The sequence below is a fragment of the Eschrichtius robustus genome, chromosome 13, assembly GCF_028021215.1.
Source record: "Eschrichtius robustus isolate mEscRob2 chromosome 13, mEscRob2.pri, whole genome shotgun sequence".
Classification (NCBI taxonomy): domain Eukaryota; kingdom Metazoa; phylum Chordata; class Mammalia; order Artiodactyla; family Eschrichtiidae; genus Eschrichtius; species Eschrichtius robustus.
This window is the reverse complement of record NC_090836.1, coordinates 81,219,996-81,239,870: the sequence shown is the minus strand read 5'-3', so window position 1 is coordinate 81,239,870 and position 19,875 is coordinate 81,219,996. Positions and strand designations below refer to the sequence as shown.

Below are 19,875 nucleotides of genomic sequence, written 5' to 3'. Positions count from 1 at the left end.
AAAAAACTAAATTTTTTTTAATGGAAGTATAGTTGATTTACAATGTTGTGTTAATTTCTGCTGTACAGCAAAGTGATTCAGTTATACATACATATAGATGTATGTACATATATATACATTCTTTTAAAAATATTATTTTCCATTATGGTTTATCACAGGATATTGAATATAGTTCCCTGTGCTGTACAGTAAGACCTTGTTGCTTATCCATTCTATATATAATTGTTTGCATCTGCTAACCCCGAACTGCCACTCCATCCCTCCCCCATCTCCCCTCCCCCTTGGCAACCACAAGTCTGTTCTCTATGTCTCTGAGTGTGAAAAAACTAAATTTTTAAAAATTAGGAATCAGCTTACCCTACTTTTAACTGCCTGAATATTAGAGAACCTGTCATTTTATTTTTAATTCTTTGTTTTCCTCCCATGCTTCTTTTTCCCAGCCTGCAAGTGCAATGGACATGCTGATGCCTGTCACTTTGACATTAATGTGTGGGAGGCATCAGGGAATCGTAGTGGTGGCGTCTGCAATGACTGTCAGCACAACACAGAAGGTCAGCATTGCCAACGATGTAAGCCAGGCTTCTACCGGGACCTCCGAAGACCTTTCTCTGCCCCAGATGCTTGCAAATGTAAGTGAATTAATGGTCACTGGGGGAAAAAAAAAGGTTGATCTGTACAAGAGAGATGACTCTCCATCCTTCATTTGCTCACGCACGGGAGAGAGGTCATGAAACTCTCAGACAATCCACTCACACACATCAGTTAACTTCATCGATAAGGGGTAAGAATTTTCAATCTGTTAGGTAGAAACAGTACAGTATTCATAAAAACAATGTCCTTTCTCACTCTCCATGAAGTAACATTGTTTCCTACAGCACCACATTTTGGAAAACAAGATGACTAATAAAAGAGAAAAAAGAATGATGAAGAGGGAGATATATTTAAGATCATCTTAAGACCAAACATATGAGTAAGACACAGACAATAATGGACTCAAATAGACGAAAAAAAAGTGGTTATCTGCACTTGGGTCATTCTAGTGTTCATCTCTGCAGTGAATTTGAACACCTGAAAAATGACAGGTTTTGGTTTCATTGTGAATGCAATTTGGTTGACTCTGCTCTAATGTAGCAATGTATCATAAATGAATTTAGAACATAACAATAATTCCCTACTCTCCCCCCAAATACTAAACTGTTACAGAATGGTTCTGCTTTTTTGTTGGCATAACTCCAAGAAGAGGTTTATTTGAAAAAAGAGTAGAATTTTCAAAGATCTGCTCAATTAATGAGACATGACCTGAAACATGACTGTGAAAGATGTATGCAGAGCTTAAGTGAAAGTCCAGTGTGGGTGAATAGTCATTTAACTACATGAGCATTTCCACGTCTGTCAACTCAGAAATTATTAGATAACAGAAACCACTCAAGACTGTTAATGGAGATGAATGATCATGCCCTTCCTTTCCCCGCCAAGGACTCCATGTTCTAGATGAAAAACAGTAACAGGAAAGGAGCAATACAATGGGAAACAATCATTTAAAATCTTGGGTTTGTTTTTAATTTAAAGGAAAAATTTTATTGCTCTTGAAAATACAGTTTTAACCTCAGGCAGGAGATATCTACATGAAATATGAGTGGTCTTACTTGTTACAAGCTTTCTCTCTTAGACTGTGGAAGATAGAATGTGGAACAGCTCCCTTTCAACCTTGAGCCCCACATTTGGATTTATGTCATAATATTTCTCCAATTCTGTTTTACTCCTGCTCCTTGCTGTACTCAGACTTTCATCTTAATAGGTTTCAAACAGATCTAGAGTAGAAGCTTTCCCTGCCCCTTATGGCTGTGTAATCCTATGCCAGCTGTTGAAGCTCTTTGGACTTCGATTTCCTTCTCCCAACAGGGTTGTAATGAGAACTACATAAGCTAAAGTATGTGGAGTGTTTAGCGCATTGCCTGTCATATAGTTAGCCCCCAAGAAATGAAAACTAGTATTATAATAACTGTTGTCCTATAAGGTAGACAGTGGGAAATAATACTATAGAGTTTCTACTCTTTATTGACTAAAAATACCTTATGTCAAAGATAATTACTTCTTTAAAATCCATAGTACCTTAGGGACTAAAATGTAGTTTCCTTAACTCCATGTGCTGACTGAAGGGTCGGCTTCTGAAATTGTTTCAGTCTAGAATATATTCAGCCCTAACACCGATTGTACAGGATATATTTAAATAGATATGTGTATGTGTGTATTCCACATCCTCAGACCACTAGTAGAAATGTCTAAAAATAAGAATGTATGGACTAACAAGCAGATAAATCAGGAAAGGAAATTAATTTGTCATTGAGTAACTTAGATACTTGTAACTGTCTTGTATAGCAACAGGCAACATTTTCAAAAAGATACTGTTATATAGCACTGACTTGAAACAGTATGTTGTACAATGTACCTAACGTAGTCATTCCTTCATTCATTCATTCGTTCATTCAATGGATATACATTGAGTGCCTACTATGTGCCAAGGGCTTAGGATGTGTTCAGGAACAAAACAAAGACCCCTGCACTCAAGGAGTTTATATTCTAGAAGAGAAGACACACAATAAATATAAGTAATAAGTGAAATATATAGTATGTTAGAAGGTGATAAGTGCTTTTACCACCAAAACAAGTTAAGAAGGATCCAAGGTGCCAGAGATTTGGAATGAGGAGTGACAAGATGCAGTATTTTTTTTTTATTTTCCCCCAGTTTTATTGAGAAATAATTGGCATATAGCACTGTATAAGTTTAAGGTGTACAACATAATCATTTAGTATATGTATAATGGTGAAATGATCACCACAGTAAGTTTAGTTAACATCTATCACCTCACATAGTTACAGTTTTTTTCCTTGTGATGAGAACTTTTATGATCTACTCTCTTAGCAATTTTCACATATACAGTATGGTATTAACTATAGTTATCAGGTTGTACGTTACAACGCCAAATCTTATTTATCTTGTAACTGGAAGTTTGTGGGGTTTTCTGGTTTTTTTAACTTTAGTTGAAGTTAACAAGCAAACCAGTGATTCTCAAAGTGTGGTTGCGGAGCCATCAGCAACAGCGTCACGTGGGAAATGTGTTAGAAATGCAAATTCTCAGACTCCAGCCCAGACCAACTGAATCAAAAATTCTTTGGGTGGAGCCCAGAAATCTGAGTTTTCCCAGCCCTCCAGGTGTTTCTGATGCAAGCTAAAGTTTGAGAAACACTGGTCTAGTTGAAGGCCCCCCCCAATTTTACTTACATTGGTTAAAACAAACCCAGTTTCTAATATCTAACTAACATTCAAGTATCTCCTCTGTTCTGCTATAGCAAATGGCTGGTCACTTTCATTAGAGTAACAAGTAGAAGAGCTACAAGAATAGTGAAAGAAAACTTTGAAACACTGATTAGGGCTAGATTTTAGAGAGTCTTGTATGCTATCCTAAAAATTTTAGTATTTATTCCCTAGGGTACTGGGAGCCATTGTAGTGATTTAATTAGGAAAGTTTCATATATTTCCAATATATTTTACTGATATAATGTTCAGATTAATTTGAAAGCACTGCATATTATTCACTGCATTTTACTTTACTAATCAAATTTTAAATTCTGCAGCTTTACAAAATTGTAAGATGAGTAAATGTACAAAAGATTAAAACAGTGACTTTTTAAAAAAAATGTCTGTGTCTTACCAATAAAAAGAGAAATGGAAAGGTTTATTGGCAGACTTGGAGCCAAGATAAATACCTTGTGTTTTGTTTTGTTTTGCTTTGTTTTGTTACTGTTCTATGTTCAAGCTACTGCTCATACTCTTACAAAACATAAAAAGGTTGCCAGCTCTAACTATTTAAATCCTAGAGGGCTCATGGCTTCAGAGTAAAAAGAGCATGAAAGAGGAGATTATTTTAAAAGTTACCCCACTACTTATATAGCTCTTCTAGGGACTTGTGCCGAAAAGGCTTTATAGGTTTTTGGTCCCCAAACTACAGTTCTATAAAAACATAAGCAAAATTTGAGAAGGTAGCTAAAACTAACAAAACACATAACTTCTTATTATTTTTTAGCCTGTGAAAATGTCAATAGAGACAATATTTTCCATATTATAGTGTTTGATTTCCAAAGTCAAGAGACTTGAGCAAAATTAGGACATTTTAAACTTATTCTTTCGTACAACAAATTCTTATTGAACACTACTGTGTGCTAATTCTTGGGAATTATAACAGTGAGCAAGAGAGACACAATCTTTTTAAAGAGCTTGTGTGTGTGTGTGTGTGTGTGTGCATATAAATGTATATATGTATGTATATATATATGTGTGTGTGTGTGTGTGTATATAGGCAACTAGTGGTATATACGTGTGTGTGTTAGATCACACAAGTATGACCAGTATTGTTTAGAGAGTGTACAGGGCAGCTCATAGGAGGGGCAATGAACAAGAGTTAATTTTTTGACTTAAGGAGACCTGAAGTTTAATAGGAATCAACATAACATGGGTAGGAATATTCCCAGCAGAGAGAACAACCAGTGCTAAAAAGGAACAGAAGGAAGAAAGACTATAGCATGTTCAAAGAACTGAAAAAATTTCAGAATGGTTATAGAGGCAAAAAAAGAGGGGGAGGACAATAAAGGAGTATGAGGATGAGAGAAATAGAGAAGATGGGTGGTTGGATGGAGGTGCCCTCATCTTGGACGCCTCAGTCAGTGAGATGGCGTGGATTGAACTATCCACAAGTAGATGATAATCAGTCAATAGGTACCTTTAGTATAATTACCTGGACCCTACCAATTGATATTTATAGGCAATATCCAAATGTCAGAAGACCAAAGGTATCAAAGCTATTTTAATGAAAACTCCATGAAGAGCACATTAATATATTTAAAAGAAAGAAGGAAAGAAAGAAAGAAAGAAGGAAAGAAAGAAAGAAAGAAAGAAAGAAAGAAAGAAAGAAAGAAAGAAAGAAAGAAAGAAAGAAAGAAAGAAAGAAAGAAAGAAAGGCGGGAGGGAGGGAGGAAGGAAGGAAGAAAACATTATAACACAATTGTAACATACTTGTCTGGATTAGTTTCTCAACCCCTTAAATTATCATAGAATTCCCCTGCATCTGGGGTACTGAAAGACTTCAAGCTAGAAACTACTACCAATAATTCATATTGCTAATCACTCCTAGTTAAAAACATTTACACAATACTTGCACCAAGTAGGGGGATTATGAAAATAACTGGTACCAATTTAGTCCTTTTAGCATAATTTGTAGGAGGTGGATGGATTAGTATGGAAGATCTGTATTTCCTTTTTTCCTTTTCTAGACATACCCTTGATCCTGGGTAGGCTGACTGAGGAAGGCGTAGCTCCATTCACTTTATGACTATTCCAGCATATGTTTGGGGCAGAGATGCCTGTGTCCACTTCCCTAGCATGGGTTTTCTTACTGGCACCTTCTTCCAGAACATTATTCTGGTTCTTCCCTTCCCTTTTCTGAGCCAGGGGTAAATTCCACCACTTATTAGCGCATTCAATTTTTTTCTCTTTCTAGTATTTTCCATACTATACTGTTTGATTGGCAATGTTTGGCAACATTTTCATCTTTATTTAGTAATATTTTCTTATCATTAACTCCCTCCTTAGCAGATGTGTCTCTATATCACCTTTAGAATTACCAAGGCTGATAATAAAGTTTATGACAAATAGGTTAATGTACTTAACAGTTATTAAGTACCTACAGTACACCACATTTCATGCTAAGTGCTGATAGAAATATCGCTAGAGCTAAAACTTTTCTGCCCATTGGGTCCCACTTTACTTTTATGAGAAAGGTAGTATCAAGAAAACAAGTGGATATCTCTCAAAATTTAAACTATCTCAGTGTGTGGCTCCATCAACAACATGTACAATGTTATTCAAAGTAACAATTTTATTATATTTACACTACTCTGCTTACCAAGGCAGAAAAGTAACCTGATACTCAGTGTGTGGTCCAAAGACCAGCTGCACTGGCATCATCCAGTTGCTGATTAGAAGTTGCAGAACCTCTGATCCCACCCCAGACCTACTGAATCAAACATGTGCTTTACCAAAATTCTCAGGTGGTTGTGTTATATTAAAGTTTGAGAATGCTGCAGAGTACTTTTCATCAAGGGTTAAATGCAGTTAGCATTTACTCTACAGTTAATTTTTAAAAATTAGTTAGCCAGACAGAATATCCCACTATTCCCTTAGCATCCAAATTAACCAGAGTTTGCATCTGCTTGTATGCACATAGACTTAGATTTTTTTAATGAATTACATAGAGATTTATTGAGGGAAAAAATGGAAATCTAGATAAATGTGTTTCTATGATATAGCATTTTCCAAAGTTTGATTCATGGAACACTAACTCCGTAAGATGTTAATAGGAACTAGATATGGGGAAATTTTTCTACAGCCTTCAAATTCAGGAAGTGGTGAATTAGTCAAAGGTTTCTATTCTTCGGGATTTCTCAGAGCTTTTAATATGCTAGTGTTCATGATAAACCTCCTATAGAGCTCTGAAGTCTGTCTCCAAAATTTAATCAGAGAATGCTTTTCTTAACAGAGTATATTTTAGGACCAGCATTCTACAGAATGCACGGGAAATATTGCTATTGTCTTGTGGCCATATCTATGTGAAGAGTCACAAAGATATATCCTAGAAGATTCCTTCTGTATGTTTGTTCCTCATTTCCAAGTGCTAGAGCCTACAACTGTATATCAAGGAAATAATAAACTTTATATTTCTATCAGTGAAATAATCACAAACATAATATTAAATAGGCCTGGACAATTACTGTCTATTGGATTATCAGCGACGATGTATCAAAACCCTTCTCACCCTTATTTCCTAGTTTATGTCTTCTCAGGAGTTGGAACTATTGAAAACCTGAAACAGCAGGTCAAAGTTTACTAGAAGTTTATAAATCATAGCTCAATTTAGCCAAAGAAACACTTATTGGAAAAACATCTCCTCTATGGCAGGCACTGCAGTAAGCACTAGATCTGTAAAGATGAAAAGGTCTTCCCTAAAGGATCTTACATTCTAGATGGGGAGAAATTTATAGTAACAGATCATTTCAATCATTTCAATGTGGTGATGGTAATGATATAATAGTAATAGCTGACATTTATTGAGTGCCTACTCTTTTCTGTTCACTGTTCAAAGGGCTGTATATTTAGTAACTCACTTAACTTTCACAAAAGCACAAAAGTATTAATGTCCCCCATTATATGAGGAAAATGCAATGAAAGTGATACACGAAGTGCCTCAAGGAGAGTTTGGGGGTGGTGTGAGGGCAATTAAGGGGAGGCTTCCTTAAAAAGATGCCCTCGATACTTCCTTGGTGGCTGTTTTAATTTTTTCCTTTTAAAGAGCTGAAATACAAAGTTTGTCCTACTTTCTAATCGATGATTGCCTTTGTTGCCTTTAATGAGATAATCTAGAAAAGGGAATGAATTGATGTTTATTCTTCCTCACAGAATCTATATACTATACGTTTAATAGAATACTTACCTGGGCACATTAATTCATTCAACAAATATTGGTGACATTATTCTTGGGACTCTATTCACAGTTAGGTAGCTAGTTCCCTGCCAAATAAGCCAAGGACTTATTGGCCCCATGGATGTTCTAGGCTATTTTTTTCCTCCTGACAAACATCATGCTAAATACTATGGTCCTTATGTGTACACTTTTAGTTAATGGCCATAAGTTCACCAAAGCTGAATAAACAGGGCCCTGAACCAAATCTACTAGCCAATAGATTTATTCCTGTGAGAAATTAAATCATCTCTGTTCTCACTTTCTCTTTATTTTAACCTTAACTAGAGTCAACTGTGGTCCCAAACAATCAACTACACATTTTCATAGTCAAGAAATTACTTCTGAGGATTTTTAGAGATGTTGTTTGTTTTTTTTTAAGACTAGTGAAGATCATTGAAACTGAATTTATTTCTACAACTCAGAAAAAAAAATTTTTTTTAAGGACAGTGCATTTAACGTCTATAAACACAAGAGACAACGTGAATCTCTCCAGCTGAATCTAGGGCTGAGAGCAGAATGGAGGTGCAAACTGGTTGTTAAGGTACATGAGAAATATAACTATCACTGTGTACTGAGACACTTGGAGGAATACTGTCTCTTTGTTCTAAAAGAGAAGTCTCTTCTACACAGATGTAGAGAACAAACGTATGGACACCAAGGGGGGAAAGTGGCGGGTGTGTGTGGGGTGGGGGTGGGGGGGGATGAACTGGGAGATTGGGATTGACATATATACACTAATATGTATAAAATGGATAACTAATAAGAACCTGCTGTATAAAAAAATAAATTAAATAAATAAATAAGAGAAGCTTCTTCTAGAGCAGCTCACTTGAAATCTTCAAAGTCACTTATGTGCCTTTAGTAGCCTATAACCTAAGTAGATTTTCCTATGGCAAGCATATTAAAAATAGAATAATCCTACTGGACGTGGCACGCTGGCTTTCTCGGGGGGAGAAAGCCCTGATTTGTAGCACTGGTCAATTTCTATGGTTTAAATATTCCTACCATGGGGACTTCCCTGGTGGTCCAGGGTTAAGACTCCGCACTCCCAATGCAGGGGACCCAGGTTCGATCCCTGGTCAGGGAACTAGGTCCTACATGCATGCCACAACTAAGAGTTAGCATGCTGCAACTAAAGATCCCACATGCCACAACTAAAAGATCCTGAATGCCGCAACAAAGACCCCACACGCGGCAATGAAGATCCCACGTGCCGCAACTAAGACCCGGCGCAGCCAAATAAATAAATAAATAATAAATATTATAAATAAATAAATATTCCCACCGTGGCCTATTTCAAGCTACCATATATATATTTTTAATATCAGGAACTCAGACTCTAAACCAAAAGTGGGATGGTTTCTCTCCTTTGAACAAAGTCTGGCTTCCACTTTCACAGCCCCCTCATCTGATCTCAAGCACTGTCGCTATCTAGTCACTGGTTCCCAAACCTGTATGTGGATCAGAATCGCTTGGAAAAACTTGCTGAAATATGAAATCTCAGAGCCCTGCCCTAGATCTGCTGAATCAGAATCTCCAACAGGGATGGAGACAGAAATATGTATTTTATTTTAAAAAGCATCATTGGTGATTCTGACTCAGCCTTTTGGTCTCCAGACTAGCATGTGAGAACCACTACACATACTATTCCTGTTTCTAGTGTGAACTCTGTTCACTTTCATCCTTGGATCAAAGATTTTGAGCTAATTATCATCTATAACTTAATCCACTCCCTGAATTAGCCATATCTCTGGTGGAAAATCCTAAAGGATTACTAAAACTCTGGCTAGACATGTTTTTCCTGACTCAGTGATAGATATAAATGCTGGTAAGCATTCATTCAATTATCTTCTCCCACGTAAGACTGTCTAACTCAGAACCACTGCTTTTCTCCAAGAAAATTTCTGGAAGAATTCTAGGATGTCTGTTTTTCATGTAACAGTTTCAAAATAAATACCAAGCAATTCCATTCAGAGGACTCCCTTATTCATAGTATACAGATTTATTTACCATAAATACCTCATACTTTAAAGTGAATTATTATAATGAGATTGGAATTTATAATAAAATTAGCTTATCACTACATTGACAATTTACTTTTACTTCCATGTTTATATTCCAGAACATAGCATTAAACTAGTATATGTATGTTATGTTGGTATTTAAATAAATATTGAATCCAGTACTTCATGAAGTCCCATCCTCCCCCGCTTCACTATTCTTTTAACACCAAAGGATATGTTAAATGTTCAACGGGTGGGAAATTGATTGGGTATGGAATATTGACAGCTAATCCATGACATTTTTCTGTAGAAAATGTCCCTTCCTTTAGTGGGACACGTGGATTGAAACAGATGTTTGAAGAAATGCTTTGTAGAACAGAATTAGTTCTCTTTTTGGGAAATAGCCAGTTAGTTACTTTACAACAAATGAATTGACTTTTATGTCAAGACATATTTTTAACTATTGCATAGTCTCTTTCTACATCTAAAGAAAAATCAGCAAATGGAAAAGAAAGTATCATTCATTCTCTGTCAGAGTAAACAACCTCTTGAAGAACTGACATGCCCTTCCTTCTTCCCTGGTGGGACAAAATAAATGTAGTCAACTGCCTTTTAGCAGAGAGTGAATAAAAATAAACTTATTCCCTCTGCCCTAAAACCTAAACCAAATGTTTACCAACATACTGTCTGGTTACTTGGTTACCATTACCCTAAGTAGCAAGCTATCTCTGTAAAGAAAGAGTTCTGTCGTCCATTCAAATCTCTCTTGTGTTCCTTCTTGCTTTTTATTTCTTCTTTCTTCTTTCTGGCTTAGATGAAAACTGTTCAACTGATGGAAATACAAGTGCCTTGAATGGGTGACTATCTTGCCGCAGACCATCTTTCCATCCCTCACAGTCTACTCAGATATCACCTTCTCAACATGGTCCCAAGAAGAATCACTGTCTCTCTCTGCTTGTACCTCTATTTAACAATTATTTCATTCTACCTTTAGCATGGTTATTCTTTACCTTCAAATTGTCTTTGAAGTAAAATTGTTAAATTAATCAAATCCAGAATACCTTATCACAATATCACCTTCCATTTTTCATTCTTGTGCCTGTATTCCAGTCCATCTCAGAAAAGAATTGTTCCCCCAGGGTCACTGAGATTTCTTCCAGTAGTAGCTCAGTGGGCTTTTTCTTTCAAATTGTAGTTTTAGCAAATCCACATGAATTCATCTTATGTCATATAAACAACATAGACATCTTTGTTTTATTTTGGAAGCAACTGTGAATGATTCCAGCATAGAACCAACATGAAGTAAATGTTTTTGAAAAGCAAACTTTAAATAGAACAGTGACTTGGCAATAAGAGTTGGGAAACTTTAATCTCGGTTTTAAAAGAATCTAGGATGTAAAACCAGAAGGTTAAGAAGTGAAAGAGCTAGGTAAAATACACATTATCATAATGTAATAATCATACTAGGACTATCCTTTAAAAAGATTAAGTAACATTAAAATTCACCGCAAAAAGGAGACATTTTATGAACTGATGAATAATAAAAGTCAGTCAAATTTGGGAAGAGAAGTGGGAGAGGTCATGGAATTCTCTAAAATGTCTCCAGAACAGTTCACTGAATAAATCAATAATATGCTGTTCTGCATTTGATGAGAAGAAGCACTAAATAATCAAGCAAATAATTATAAAATATCTAAACTCTCAGAAACCCTAGACAAAACTAGATGGGGTATACAGAAGAGAACTAGCATTTGTTGAGTGGCTGTTATAGGTCAGACACTGTGCTGGGCAATTTACATAAGTTATCTCATTTTGCAATCTTTACGAGTTAGGTGGTGTCTTTTGTATTTTATAAATGAGGACACCAAGGCTTAAATTGACTACATAATTTGTCCAAGTTCGCACAGCTGGTCAGAGGCAGAGATTTGAACCCAGATTTGACTGAGGCCAGAAGACCATCAGTCATTAAGAAATATCTATTAACTGGCTATAATTAATCCATTTTTAAAAAACTCAACACAGATTTACTCAGTGCCTATCATGTGGCAGCCCTATCCTATTCACGGTATATATACAACAAAACAGTCCCTAACCCCATGGGAACAAACTATAAATAAATTTACCCAAGTAAATATGTAAATTAAAAACTGCATCCAAAGACCCCCAAGACTTTGATCCAAAGACCTGTAAAGATCCGAAGAACTTGATTCCATACTGTGACCTAACTGATGAAAACAAAATGAGTAAACAAAGGCAGAAATAATTGGAAATTTTATATATATATATATATATACATAAATACATATATATATACATAAATATACACACACACACACACACACACACACACTTGTATTCTTGGATCTTAAGAACTGTATTTATCTTAAGGAATCTTAGTATAAGAAAGGTGGAGGTAAATGGAGAGTGCTTCAAATAGACCAACAAAACAATCAGGAAAAGAGAGATGCTAATGAATAAATATGAAAGAAGATAAATATTCTCAGATCAACTAGTAAACTGCTCAGGGAGAATACAACAACTTTTTACATATACTTGAAAGGTATAAGGGGACATAGGGAGGGGCAAAGAATAATTTAACTTTCCTAGAACAAAGAGTCATAATTAGATATAATTGGATGAAAGTGAGGAAAGGAATTTCAGATTGATTAATGTGAAAAAAAATGTTTTGCTGCCAGTGAGAGGCATTTATGGGTAGGGAATGTCTCCCACAGAGTTAGAATAAAGAACTTTTCTTACAAATAATAAATAATAATACTTGACTGAGTGTAGCATTAAATGTAGGAAACAGTCTTGCACTCATGCAGGGAACAGTCTTGCACTGGGAAGATTCAGAATATTCTGTTCTGTTTGACCATTTCAGTTTTTTATGAATTTGCTGTGTTTCTTCTGTTTCTAATATCTTAGTGTTGCAACGCTATGATGCTAAGATACTAAAAACCTGTAAAAGAAATAGTATGAGCCTTTTAGGAGGTTCATCAAAACATAAAATCATTTCCTGGTTGTTGCTCATTGAGAGGCACATTCATTCAACAGAGATTAAGTTCTGAAAATGGGTCAGTCATGGTCCTAGGTTTTGGGGATACAGAGATGAAAAGACATGGCCCCTACCTTCTAGGCCTTCACAATGTACTATAGAGACAGCAATGAGGCGAAAAATCATAACAAAGTTACATTGGAGGCCAGAAGACCATCAGTCATTAAGAAATATCTATTAACTGGCTATAATTAATCCATTTTTAAAAAACTCAACACAGATTTACTCAGTGCCTATCATGTGGCAGCCCTATCCTATTCACGGTATATACAACAAAACAGTCCCTAACCCCATGGGAACAAACTATAAATAAATTTACCCAAGTAAATATGTAAATTAAAAACTGCATTAAGTATTAAGAAGAAAAGGGTACCATGACAGAATCTAGCAGCGGCTAACCCATCAGTTCCATGCAGATAAATGGAGTCAATAGGAATTCTTTCTCCAAAGGAAAAAGGAGTTAGAGATGACCCCAGTTTCTCACTAGATGCCTAGCTAGGAACTAGGCACCTGAGTGGTACCTGAGTGGCCTGGGAATATAGAAGGCTGTCTTCAACAAAAAGATAATGGTGTATGATCAAACCAAATTCTCCAAAGCAAAATACATTGTCCAAAATTATACTAAAAAGTTTTCCCATAGTAAAATTTGTCTGTACACTCAAAAGTACTTTCTTCAATTTTAACTAAAGTAGCAACCCAGGAATATAAAATCGGCTATTTAGCTTGCTAAGATCTCTTAGATATACTCAGAAATAACTGGCTCAGTTACAACTAGTAAACAGGAAAGGAATAATACAGAAATCAAATTGAGGGTCTGAGCAGTGGTCACATAGTAAAGCATTAAAAATAAAGGGCATTGGGACGTCCCTGGTGGTCCAGTGCTTAAGACTGTGTGCTTCCACTGCAGAGGGCACGGTTTGATCCCTGGTAGGGGAACTAAGATTCTGCATGCTGCGTGGTGTGGCCAAAAATAAGTAAATAAATAAAATAAAAATTCAGTGGGAATACATCCAAACAATTGAATTTAAAAAAATTTTTTAAAGGGCATGACTTTTGTATTTATTTGCATTACCCATTTAAAAGCTTATAGAAGACAGATAGGAAATACAGTTATATACCTCATATTTATTTTTAAAAAGCATTCAATAGAGGCAAGAATGAATAGATCTCATGCATAAATGGATCTCTTTCTTTTGTGTGGGATGTACAGTTCAGTTCAGTATAGCATTTCAGTAACTGATAGGCAAATCCTAATTTAGATTATTTTCTTATTAAATTTATTCTAGTGTATTTATTTATTTATTTATTTATTTATTTTTTTTTTTTTTTTTGAAATTAACATATACCTTGAATATTGTGGAACTAGCTATCTTTGAATACAATGTATATAACATTTAAAGGATGAATAGAAAGATGCTCCTTAGGAGAGTAAAGGGGTAAACCATATTGTCTTTGAGTAAAGTTCATTTACAGTTTTTTCTTTATTATTTGTAGCTATCCATCCACTAGCAAAAAAAACAAAACAAAACAGTTGATAGTAGAAGGAGAAAATAATGCCAAAAAAAGGTAGAAGACTTCATTTTATCTAACATTTAACTTCACACTTAATATAGTAATGACAGTTCATACTGTCTCCTTCTGTTTGGAGCTACATCTCAAAGTCATCTTCTGTTCCTTCTAAGAACCTCGGCAGGAAGCTGGACAGCTTTCAAAATGGCTTTGATATTAAAAATTCTCCATCAGAAATTCTGTAGGGCCTTGGCCTTTGCAGGAGAAAACAATGTTGGGAGGCTGGGAGGCGCAGCTGAAGGAGTGGCCGCTGAGCAGTGGTGAAAGGGCTTGACGAGCAGCTTCTTTCCCAGCTGAGGGCCTTGAACTTTGAGTTCTGTTTTTAGAAAAGATAAATCAGGAGCAAATACTTTCAGGGTATTTTGCTCCAAGTATAGCTTTTACTAATAAAATGGCAAAAGCTAGAGCCATCAGGTAATACTAATGAGTTCTGGCAATTTAAAAAAGGTGAGACGCTAAACTCAGCAGGCTGTTTCTGCTGCACACTTGGCACTGTGGATCACTCTCTAAGTGAAAGATGTGCAGACTCATAGAGCTCAAGTGAAGGTGGGAATAAAGATGAAAAGGCAGCAGTGGTCTCCTGCGACTCTACCACCAAAGGCTTTAGCAACCCCATCAAAATAAAGGAAGCCATAACTCTTCCATTATGTTCCTGGCCATTTTGTACCCATGTTTACATGCTTATTATGTTCATGTAGATTGACAGCTGTGACTTTTGTCCTACATTCCATGGCAGGGTATATCCCTATAAGCAGCAAGATCATAGATAATACCCTACTTTTTCTCAACATACTGTGATCCAAAAAATGAGAGTAATAGCCGATTAATTTTTTTTTTTAAGCAGAGAAAGGAACATGTAACAAGAGAGTAACCTAATTCTATAGGATTTAGATTAGTCAAGAGAGCTGTTTGCCACCAATTCCTCACAGGTGCAAAGCAAGGAATTTCAGCCTATTTTGAAAGCCAGTTAGATCATTAATTTCCTTAAAAAACAACCCATATCTATAATGAGGCAGTTATTATTCTTTCCTCTGTGTTTCCATGCACCCTGGTCTACCTCTGTTTTAACATTTACTGCCCTGTAATTATTTATTTGCATATCTCTCTTCCCTCTCTGAAGAGATATGACTGTGTTTGTCTTTGTATCTTCAGCCCCTAGCATAATTCATGTTAACACTAAAGCTCAAGAACTCTTTGGTAAAGGTATAATGAATGAATGAATGAATGAATGATGGACATTTTAAAACCAATATGTTTCATCCAGATAACAATAATAGTTATTATCTAAGCATATGGTACCACTAAATGCCGAAACATTGCTACACATATACACTATCTCATTTAGTCCTCACACAAGCAACTCTATAGCCTAGGTATTTTTACTCTTCCTTCATGAATGAGAAAACTGAGACTTGAGGGGGTTAATTTCACAGTCATATAAGGAGTAAGCCTCATAACCAGAATTGAACTCTTCTAGTCTGACTCCTAAGTTTGTGCCCTTACCAACACTATTACATTGCCTTTGTTTTATTTTGTCTTCCTGAGATATTACAGGTACTTTCCAGACAGCTGTATTTGTTGTCAGCCTCTGCGATTGAAACAATTATTAGTTTAGAGCCTTACAGATACACAAGGTTATTTAAAAATGTGTTCATCCATTGTTTCATTAATAGTTATGTTTCCTAGGAGAAAAGCAGCTCATGTCCTCTTTTCTGTGCATGCTCTATGGAGGTACAATACTTCACAAAATAGATGTAATTACAAATATATATCTGTAATATATATCTGTAAAATTTGTACAACATTTAGCAATTATCTAAATTCATTATTTGAAGGAAAATTGTTGTGAAGTCTTTTGTTTAAGTACCCATTTCCTCTATCTCATCTGTTCTGGAAGTTTTGTATTACTATGTCATGTTTTCTTATAACAGGACATACCAGTACAGAACATACTGTTTAAAATAAGGTGTTTTCATTATTAAAGAAATCTTGTGACAATAGTGAGGAATTAAAATGACATTTTTAATAATTTTGCTTTGCCAATATGATTATGTGAGAGCAGCCTAGGGAAAATTTTCTTTTGAGGGGTAGTGGTAATAATTACTCCAGTAATGATTTGCTACCTAGGTAAGCCACATAGTTTCTAAACATATCTGGTTACCAGGCAATTTTTGGCTGTCAAGAACAATTTACCACAGCTGAATACACCAAAAGTGGTAATGAAACAAATAATTAAGTTTAGAATAATAGTATATGATGTTAGTTCGATCTTAACTACTGGGTTTTATGTCTAACAAGGAAAAGACAGAGCTGAAGTCAAGGATTTATGTTACTGCAGTTGGGTTCTAATTTGACGTTCATCATAATGAATGCATAAAAAGTAAGTGCTTGGGTTGCATTTTAGAATCAACAACTGGTAAGAAGTATATGTTGGAGGATCAGAACCTGAACCAGAATCGAAGAAGAACCTTTTTTTTCCCCCCAAGCAAGAAGAAAATATATTTCCATTTTGGAAGAAAATAAGAAATGTAGGTTATGTGTGTCAGATATTGCCTGCCATACAAACTTCAAGAGATAGGTATGCAAGGCAAGCCTCCGTGTGCAGTCCGAAAAAGTATGCCATGAAAGGTGTCAGGGCCTTCTGCCTGAAGCTAGTTCTGCATAGTTTCCAACTGGTATTTTTATCTTGTAATTATGTGAAAAGTCACATTGACAGAAATCAACTAGCACATGTGATAGAATCACATTCTTCTCTGGCAATTCCTGAAATGTGTGTAGGTTTTAAAATATATGGCAGGGCTTCCCTTGTGATGCAGTGGTTGAGAATCCACCTGCCAACACAGGGGAAACGGGTTCGAGCCCTGGTCCAGGAAGATCCCACATGCCGCGGAGCAACTAAGCCCGTGCGCCACAACTACTGAGCCTGCGCTCTAGAACCCGTGAGATACAACTACTGAAGCCTGTGCACCTAGAGCCCATGCTCCGCAACAAGAGAAGCCACTTCAATGAGAAGCCTGCACACCGCAACGAAGAGTGGCCCCTGCTCACCGCAGCTAGAGAAAGCCTGCTCGCAGCAATGAAGACCCAATGCAGCCAAAAATAAAATAAATAAATAAAATAAAATACATGGCAGTACAGAGAGGTCAAATCCTAGAAAGGACTGGATCTTCTATTAGAGTAAAAGATAATGGTGGTGGTGGTGGAATACCATATAATAATAGATGAGAGTCCTACATTGTCTTTCTTCTGGCTCCCTGTCTGCTGTCAAGAACCAAGTTGACTTAACTGAGGGATACAGTAACTATTGGTTTAGTCACCATCAAAATGATGAAATGTTTATACTGGATTATGGGATTTAAAGTCATAGTATTTTGATACATTCATGTTACATATTATATAATACCTCCAAATTATTTAATTAAAAACAAATGAAAAATCAAAAGTGCTTTGCTATCTTAAGAGAAAATGCCTAATGTTTTCATAATGAGGCCCAACCAAAAGAAAAAAATCAGAGGATTTAATGTGGAAATAGCGATCACTGTAACTGTATGAATTAAAATAAAACTGGTCTCCTGAGAAATTCAGTGTTTTAGAAGCAAAATGTTTACTTCTGTCTTGCGTTAGGTAAGTTTTTTTTTAATCTTGTAATAATTATTCTTCTAAATTATGAATCTCTTTAAGGACCAAGACTGTCTTATCCCTAGGAGTTTGTTCAGTATTTAGCACATAGTAGATGCTCATTAAATGTCTGTTGAGTAAGCGAATAGATAAATAAATGCTGCCTTAAACAAACACACACATTGTTATCCTTTCAAACAAAATCTATTATGGTGTTTTCCTCCTCTGCCCTTTGTAAGTACTTTTTTTTTTTATCACTGCCTTTTAATTCAATTAAACAGTCTGTTTTAGAACAGTAATCCAATAGAAAATAGGGAAAGATCAAGAAGACAGACTTCACAGAAGAGGAATAAGAATAAAAACAAACAAAAACAGTCTTTTTTTGAGCAGCCATAATTTGCTATTTGCTAATTGCCTGTTAAGTGCTAGGGACATACATTATGTCTCATTTAACTCTCAGTACCACCTGGTAAAATAGAAATGCGGGGCTCATAAAGGTAAAAATTTAGCTAGGAGTTGAACCCAAGTCTACCTCCACTAAACCCTTCAGGGGATAGGTGAGACCCATGCTCACCTTCAAGGAATTTACATACCGGTTTGACAGAGAAAAGTAAACATCTGTCTGTCTGAAATGCAAAGTAGAAGTGACCAGAGCTATAAGAAGAAATGTTATTTTTAAAACACTAGAGGGTTTCAAAGAAAGGATGAAATCATATTCAACTGTGCTGAAATAAGGAATGACTTCTAAAAGAAGGTAAACTTGCCCATTAGATGGGTAACTGGAATGGCTGCTTTGGGCTTCATACCTGGTGAGGTGGGAGAGGGTAGCAGAGGGAAGGGTGCTGCATCTTTTTTCTGAATATCACTGAATATCAGTTTTGAAGCTCTGTCTTTACAAGAAAGGTGCAAACAGAGCTGCTACCTTGAGCACTTCCACTACTCCAAATGGTTGACTCGCTTTGACCACACCCTTCCAGCGACAACTTTAGGGGTGACACTTGAATAGATCTTAAAGGACGTGTAGAATTTTGAAAGATAGATATAGGAGAAAAGATTTCCCTATTGAAATTAATAAAGGTACAGAACAGGAAAGATTGGGGTTTCATTTAATTAGAATAAAGGCTATCTGCAAGAATTCATCCCATTCGATTAGAATAAGGGCTATAGGCAAGAGAGTAATGAAAAGTAAGACTGGAAAAGTGGGCTAGGGCCATAGTATGAAGGATCTTAAATGTTTGATTAAGGGGCAGTTGTGTTTTGTAAACTACAAATGCTTCGTAAACATTAGAATTATTAACTAGCACATGTTGGTTGAGTAAGCAAATAAATGAATATTCCCAAGAAGATAATTTATACCTTTTGCTTAAAAAAAAAAAAAAAAAAAAAGGCAATATTCCATGCCCTTACTGTAGTGGTTCTCAACCAAGGAGAGCATAAGGGAGGAGAGGAAGGGTGTGTTTCACATATGTAAGATGTAAAGAACTTTTGCAGACTTCTCACATTTCTGCTGGTTTGAGAACCACTGCTCTAATGATTATAGGCTTAACAAAATTAAAGAGATCTAAACAAGAGTACTACACCATCAATACCTGCATTTCTTCAGCTTCTGTTCTCACAAGTCACCAACACCCTCCTGTTTGACAGCATTACTGTCCTACTATAAATCTTATGTGACTTACTCATTCTGTGTTGTCTTACATTGTTAATCACTTGAAACTTTCTCATCCTTTGGTTTCCATAGCAACACCTACTTGATTCTTTTCACTCTCTATCTGGTCCTTATCTGCTTTACAAGTTACTGCTCTTCTAACTGCCTGGACCAGTGTTCCACCCTTGGTTGCCTTCTCACTCTATATACTATCCCTGGGAAATCTCATCCATCCCTCCTAGTTTCAATTCCCATCTGCTGACAACTCTCAACACTGTATTTGTGACCCCATCCTTCTTCTACACTTCAGATTATTATTTCCAGTTGCATATTATAACTTATTAGTGCATCCTTCAGACATCTCAAACTTAACATGTCTAACCCTGAACTCACCATCTTCTCCCTCCC

General features: G+C 36.0%; 1 protein-coding gene across 2 annotated transcripts in view; it reads left to right on the top strand.

Annotated features, from left to right (window-relative positions):
* Positions 1-19,875, top strand: part of NTN4 (netrin 4) — a 109,423-nt gene that overhangs the window by 68,014 nt on the left and 21,534 nt on the right. For both annotated transcript variants that reach the window (XM_068561158.1, XM_068561156.1), the window contains exon 5: positions 441-629. In XM_068561158.1, the coding sequence (XP_068417259.1) occupies positions 441-629 (189 nt within the window). The remainder of the gene's footprint in view (positions 1-440; positions 630-19,875) is intronic.